At 39.0% G+C, this 6989-nt stretch overlaps 1 protein-coding gene across 1 annotated transcript in view; it reads right to left on the bottom strand.

Annotated features, from left to right (window-relative positions):
* Positions 1–6989, bottom strand: part of aldh1a2 (aldehyde dehydrogenase 1 family, member A2) — a gene marked incomplete at its 5' end in the record, with an annotated part of 21118 nt that continues 14129 nt past the window's right edge. Inside the window, 5 exon segments of the mRNA XM_037695960.1 lie at positions 1–870; positions 1070–1144; positions 3386–3543; positions 4774–4938; positions 5071–5255. Of these exon segments, the coding sequence (XP_037551888.1) occupies positions 798–870; positions 1070–1144; positions 3386–3543; positions 4774–4938; positions 5071–5255 (656 nt within the window).

Raw genomic sequence — 6989 nt, 5'->3', positions numbered from 1 at the left:
TTTCCAGAGAAAATAATGTTTTACTGAAAAAAAAAAGAACAACTAGTCATTATATAATTTCATATCATATGATTGTATAAACATAAACAAAGATGGACGTCAATGACAATCAGTTACAAAAGTTTGAAATACCTCTACTTCTCTTTTAGCAGGTGAGAGTACAACGCTGTTAAAGAGTTTAAAATCTTTCACGTTTACGTCCGTCAGAGGTTTACATACAGTGTTAAGTCATATGAGCTAATATATAAACAAAAACAATTAGAAATCTGAGTTAACGTTTCATCCGTTCACGTCTGACGACATCAGTGGTCTGGGATGAGGCGACACACTCGCATGAACTCTACCGAGACAATGACACGTGAGGTTTTTGACAATCATGGCCCACAGTGCAAGGAAAATCTGCCTCCCAAACCGTGACAAGTAGCTAAAGGGCTTATCGCAAGTGCAGCGACCGAGTCTCTGAGCATCCAGCATCTGGGGAGGGGTCCAACGAGTCGAGACCGGGGGCCGTGTTGTTCCTGGACGATGCAGTCAGAGCAGCCTCCCTCATTGTCTCTGTGAGTGCTTTAGTGGAGTTAGTGGAGGAGGTACGGAGAATGAAGGAGTGGGGGGTGGGGGTCAGTGGTTCAGACCTGGAGATAGTCGGACAGGGAACGACTGACTGCAAGGTCCAGCTGATGGAGGGACTAGATGCAGCGAGTAAGAACTAGTTTTGAAGGTCGTTGACTGACAAGAAGCGGTGCTAAGACCCCCCCTCCCTCCTCCCCCACCGGCTCCTCTCAGCAAAGTGTCACCCTTTAGGAGTTCTTGGTGACCATCTTCACCGTGATGGTCTTCTCTTCTGTGTACTCCCTCAGGCAGCTCTCTCCCCTGAAACAGGAAACGGTAACAAAGACGTTTGAGACGTGCGCTACAGGAGACGTGCTCTACAGGAGACACTTAAAGAAAAAATAATTACATCCTTTAATAAAAAGACTAATGTGAAGTTAAGACATTTTACTTGAGATGTTTACAACCCAGCGTCAGTACTCGTGATAATGTGGTTGGCCGATAGCCAAGCTGTACTCACAGTTCACGTCCGTTGCCAGACATTTTGAATCCTCCAAATGGACACTGCGTGCTCAGAGCGTTGAAGCAGTTTATCCTGGGAAATACACAAAACATTGATCAACCTCGTGCATTTAACTCCTGCAGTAACACAAAGCTACATTTAGAACGAGGGATATAAGTGTCGCCTTAATTACTTCTGTTTTTTTTCTTCTTCTTAAATTCCTGTTATGGGAAAATGGCTGGACATTGTCAAGTTGTATATTAATAAGTGTGTTTTATTACATCTGTTGGCTAAGTAGCTGGAAGGAACATGAAACAAAATAAAATGGCATGATGGATTAAAAAAAAGTTTTAAAGAAACTGTCCACGCACGCAAAGAAAAAAATCTGTGTAATTAATAGTGGTGGAGAAAGTACTCAAACACTGTACTTAAGTAAAAGTACAAATAAAAAGACAAAAATGTACTCTAGCAAAAGTAGAAGTATCACATTAACGTGTTTTACTTAAGTAAAAGTAAGTAAATACTTGCTTTTAAAAATACTTAAAGTATTAAAAGTAAAAGTACTTGTTGAATGTATTACATAATGTAATGGTCTACATATCTTTAAGTCTACTTATCTTATGTATATTTTCTAATAGTGTTGAGTCATTTTAATGAACAATGCTGCAGATAATACTTGTTTTTATTGTGTGTACTCTGTGACACAGTTCACACTTGGACGTGATTCTGTGCGTCAGAATTCAGGGATGACCTGCAGAGTTAAATGACATTAATCAAAATAATAAAGAGGAATGATTATACCTTTGAAAGTTTTTATTTAACACAAAGTAAAACCAATGTGTCATTTTAACTGCAGTAAAATATTTAAGTAAAAGTTGTCTGCCTGAAAAAAGGAGCATTAGACACAACTAACAAAGGAATATCTGATCATTTCAACTCCAGTTTGTCATCAAATACTGTCTTGTCAAACTTATAATGAATCAATAGTGAACAATATTTTAACTTCCTGACACCATTTTCAAAACTTGGACCCGAGTGTCGAGACATTTGGAGACATCTCTTGTCTCCTAACATCCCATGAACTGACACGTTTTAATATTGCAGCAAGAATTTATTGTTCAAGTTCAGAAGAAGTTGGTTTTCAAAGTTTTTTGAGTCCAGTCCGTCTCTTTTGGGAGAGAGAATCTGTCCTGCTGCACTGAACAGTCTTTCAATAGTCTTTCAATAATCTTTCAATAATCTTTCAATAAGGCCATGGGTGATGTGTATCTTCTGGCTGACTGTCTGCAGTGGAATCCATTTTGGGTGTGTTAGCGGTGCTGTGGGAGCGCCCAGCTCAATGATGTATATACTAGAATATACGTCATTGTGCAGCTCTTCTTGAAGGCAGGTGTAACGTTACCTGCCCACTTTGCAGTGACTCAATGAACCAACTCCCCTCTCACCTCTGGTTACTTTCAAACTAACGAGCAAATCAAAAAACTGCAATGTCAATGTAACATGTAACGCAACGTATTATAGAAATGTAGTGTAGTAGAAAGTACAGATACTTGATGTAAAATGTAGTGGAGTAAAAGTTAAAAGTACCCAGGTTTAACTCTATTTAAGTAAAGTACAGATACATGAAAAATGTACTTCAGTACATTAACAAAGTACTTGTACATCGTTACATCCCACCACTTTAATGTTATTTTTAAAACACCAACAGCTGTGGTTGTCAGATATTGATCATAAAAGACTGCTTTTATATTTATTTATTTTTACCTTTTTTTTCATAAAAGTCAGTAAAAAACACCGAGTTAGAAACAGTTTACAAACTCTGGAAGTCATAATTAACTTTTGAAGCGTTAAAATCAACATAAAATCGCTCCATATAAATGTTTTTTAAGTGTTATTTTTACAGGACTGCACGTTTCTGTGAGCGGTGGTGAACAACGGTGTGACGTTCCTGCGAAGCATCAAAAGTGAAGAACGAAGCTGTAAAATAAACGTTTGCTCAGCTACCAGACTTCTGCAGTCGATCCTGACAATCAGCAAAACATTTCTGTCAGACGCCGCGTGTTAATATGACTCACAACCAGCTGTTGGTGATTACAAGTGAAGCGAACAAATCCCGAGTGAAGTCGACGTTTGACAAACCGTGATCCAAATAAGAAAAGTTTCACAGCTCAGGTTTTAGTTCTGATGTTTCATTTCATCTCATATTTGTTGATTTTTAAAAAAATAACTCAATAATTCTGTCAAATTTAATAGTGGTTTCAGTTTACAGGCTGTGGACGGCTCACGTGTTTGATAAGTTTCATAAATTATTTAAGCAGAGCACAGCGGACCCACCAGACGGTGCCAGCCTGCACGGCTGTAGAAACGGTCATGGCTTTGTTGATGTCCTTGGTGAAAACAGCAGCAACCAAACCATAAATTGAGTTGTTGGCTCTCTCGATCACTTCTTCAATCGTCTTGAACTTCATAATCTGCTGGACTGGGCCAAATATCTGCCAAAAGAGACAAAAATATAAGGATCTAAACTCCACATTTCTCTGTTTAAACAACAACAACAATAATTTTATTTATTTATTATTTCATCTTTCGGCTGCTCCCTTCTTCAGTGGTCACCACAGCGAACTAAGTCTCATGAAGACTTGGCGATTGCTTTAACGTTGGATGTTCTTCCTGACGCAACCACAGCCACCGAGCTGCCGCAGCCCTCTGTGTGGAGCAGAGAGCTAACATCTAGGGTGCCGGTTTGAGCGAATGGTGGGGGTTTAGGGCCTTGCTCAAGGGCCCAGAGTGGGGCAAATGAGGGTGGAGGCAGGTGGGGGTGTTTCACCTTTCCTACCCACATTTTGATGTGATCGGTTCAGGGAGTTGAACCAGCAACCACAGGCCCACCTTCTCTAATTTTTGCGCCACCACTCCCCCAACAACAACAACAACAACAACAATAATAATGATATAGATTTAATCATATTTATAGATTGTGGTAAATATAAAAAAATTCTAATTAGTTTACAAGTTAATGAGAAAATATCAAGTTAAATGAACAGAACAATTTTTTTTTGTAAAGTTAAGGATTAAAGAATGTTCGCAAACCTTTTATTTTTACGTTATTTTAGGTACAGTATGTTATTATCCTAATTTATGTAATTTGTTGGTTCATGTAATTTGCATTGAAGTTATTCATTTTCTGATTATATCAACAAACAGTTTTGTCTCTAATGTTTTTTTTATTTCAAAAATAAATTATTCAATAAAAATATTTTTAAAAAGGAACTAAAGTGGAAACTTTTGCATTTATTTCAACATTTTATGCAAATGATTTATAAAGTATTTTTCAAATGTATTTAAAAATGACATTTATGACACACTGTACACATATAAGTATGTGTGTGTGTATCTGTACTTAATTTTTTGCAGAATTTTATTTTTTTATTTACAGCTTTAGCAAGGTTTATCTCTAGTTTAAAGTAAACTAAATCAACTAAAAACATCCAGTCATAATTTTATAAAAAGCTTAAATAATTCCAGGATATTAAATACAATTGAAAAGCAGACAGAATAATAACTTCTGTTGCTTTTACATTTTGCTGATAAATGCTTCTATACATTAGCAACCTGAGGAAGAAGTCTTTTCTTCCACCACTTGTGCTCTCATCAGGTTATCTGCAGGTTAGCTGCAGGTTTACATTAGTTACAGATGAGAAGCACAGCTGTTGTCATCATACCTCCTCTCTGGCTATGCGCATGTCATCCTTCACGTTGGAGAAAACTGTAGGCTCAATGAAAAACCCTTTGAATCCTAAAGCTTTGCCTCCACACTCCAGCGTAGCTCCTTCACTGATGCCGCTCTGGATGAAGTCCAGCACACGGTTCTGATGCTCCCGGCTGACCTGCGGAGCCAGAGGATGCACGCGAAACAAGAACCACACATCCGTTTATAGTAGAAAAAAAAAATGAGGATACAGCTGATAATGAAAAAGACGAGTGCTCCGAGTCAAATTTCTAGATGTGCCCCCCCTTACCTGCGGACCCTGCTCAGTTGTGGGGTCAAAAGGACTGCCGACTATCCTCCGCTTGGCTCGCTCCACGCTCCTCCGAACAAACTCCTCATATATGGGCTCCTCGACAAAAATGCGTGACCCGGCTGTGCAGCACTGGCCTGCGTTGAAGAACACACCCTGGTGGGCCTGTTCCACAGCCAGATCCACTGCGAATAAAATGAGCGTTCAGTTAATAAATAAAAAGACAATTTCATCCATTTTCTACCATCTTTTCCGTTCAGGGTCACGAGGGGCTGGTGCAGCGGTCAATGTTGAGAGGTGGGTACACCCTGAACAGGTCGCAAGTTCATCACAGGCGCACATGAAGACAAATGAGACAGACTACCGTGGTTCAGTTTAGCGAATTAACCCAATGTGCATGTTTTTGGTTTGTATGAGGAAACCGGGGTGCATGGAGAAAACTCTCAAGAAAGACCTTGGGCAGGAGTCAAACCTGCAACCTTCTTTAGAAAAACAGTGAGTGAAAAATATGGTATGAACAAGAAGCTAATTATAAAGTGAAAAACAGCTTGCCCAAGCTGTAACTTATACACCAAAGCAACGTATTTATGGATTTTTTCCCATATTTATAAATCAATTTTTGGCTGAGGTATGACCGTTTTCATTCATTCTGACATTGAAAATATTGAACACTACCATTTTCAGCCACTAGATGGCACGTGAGTAGTATGGCATGCCGTTGTGTCATGTAATAGGTAAAAGTGGCTGTTAATGACACAATCGGCTTGCCATAACTTGCCACCTTCATCCAGATGGAGCAACCATCAAATCAGCTCCATTTCGCTGCACCGCCCTGGCAAAATGCAGCTAATTTGACCATTAAAGTGAATTTATTAAGTAAAAGTTCAACTGAGACACAACTTTACTATAAAGTCAAGCAAACAAATAATTGTTTTTAGGTGGTTATCTTGTTAAATTGTGAAGAAATGTACAGCGAGTCGTCCCTCTGCGTGCCTCCACTTCCGTGGATCGGCTTTTGAAATGCAGCTAATTTGACCATCAAAGTGCATTTATTAAGGAAAAGTTCAACCGAGACACCTTTACTATAATTTCGAGTAAACAAATAATTGTTTTTAAGTGTTAATCTTGTTAAAGTCCTCCCGTGCACACTGCCGCGGCCGCCATTTGGCAGCCAATCGATGTTTGGCCACACATTTCAGGGTTGTCAGCGGCGACACATAATGGATGCGGCGTATACGACGAAGCAACACATTTATGTTTTTTCCACTTTATTAGACATTTTTGGACTGATGCGACTTATATGGTGGTGCGACGTGTACGGCGGAAAATACGGTGGTTAAGTGTAAAGTTATTTTGTATAAATCTGTTACCAAATTCCTCTCAGACAGAATCCTGCTCTTGGACACAAAGAGTTAATGGAGCTCTGTGATTTATGGGTCTCAGCTGAAGTACCCAACTGAGAGTCCGGTCTATTCTCCTGATTTACAGACCAAAGTGGACCCTCTCATGGCTGCTGAAAGCATTTGAAAGGCTCTGGTGAGGCACTTTGACATAAATGAGACTCATCCATCCAGAGGTTTTCAAAGCCCAAATAAGCGTTTGAATATTTTAAACATGTTGGTTTTAGAGTGTTTTTAATAAAAACAAAGAAATGATGGTGCAGTGCATGTACAGTTTACTGTCGTGTTTACTCTGGACATGAGAGTTTCTGTGAGCTCACATTGTCCCATCCTTCTTTGTGTCTCTTCGTTACATATATCCTTATCGTCACCCTTCAAATTACTAAATTTAATTATTTATCACTTTAGGCAGACCTGTTGACGCCTGTGACTCTAGGTAAAAAATGTAATTTTAAATAAGTAAAGTTTGTGGTGAGTTGATCAGTTGAACTTTAGAGTTCAATGATATATACAGTATAT

This window comes from Nematolebias whitei, chromosome 2 (genome assembly GCF_014905685.2).
Source record: "Nematolebias whitei isolate Nwh7 chromosome 2, NemWhi1, whole genome shotgun sequence".
Classification (NCBI taxonomy): Eukaryota; Metazoa; Chordata; class Actinopteri; order Cyprinodontiformes; family Rivulidae; genus Nematolebias; species Nematolebias whitei.
This window is presented reverse-complemented; position numbering and strand designations above follow the sequence as displayed.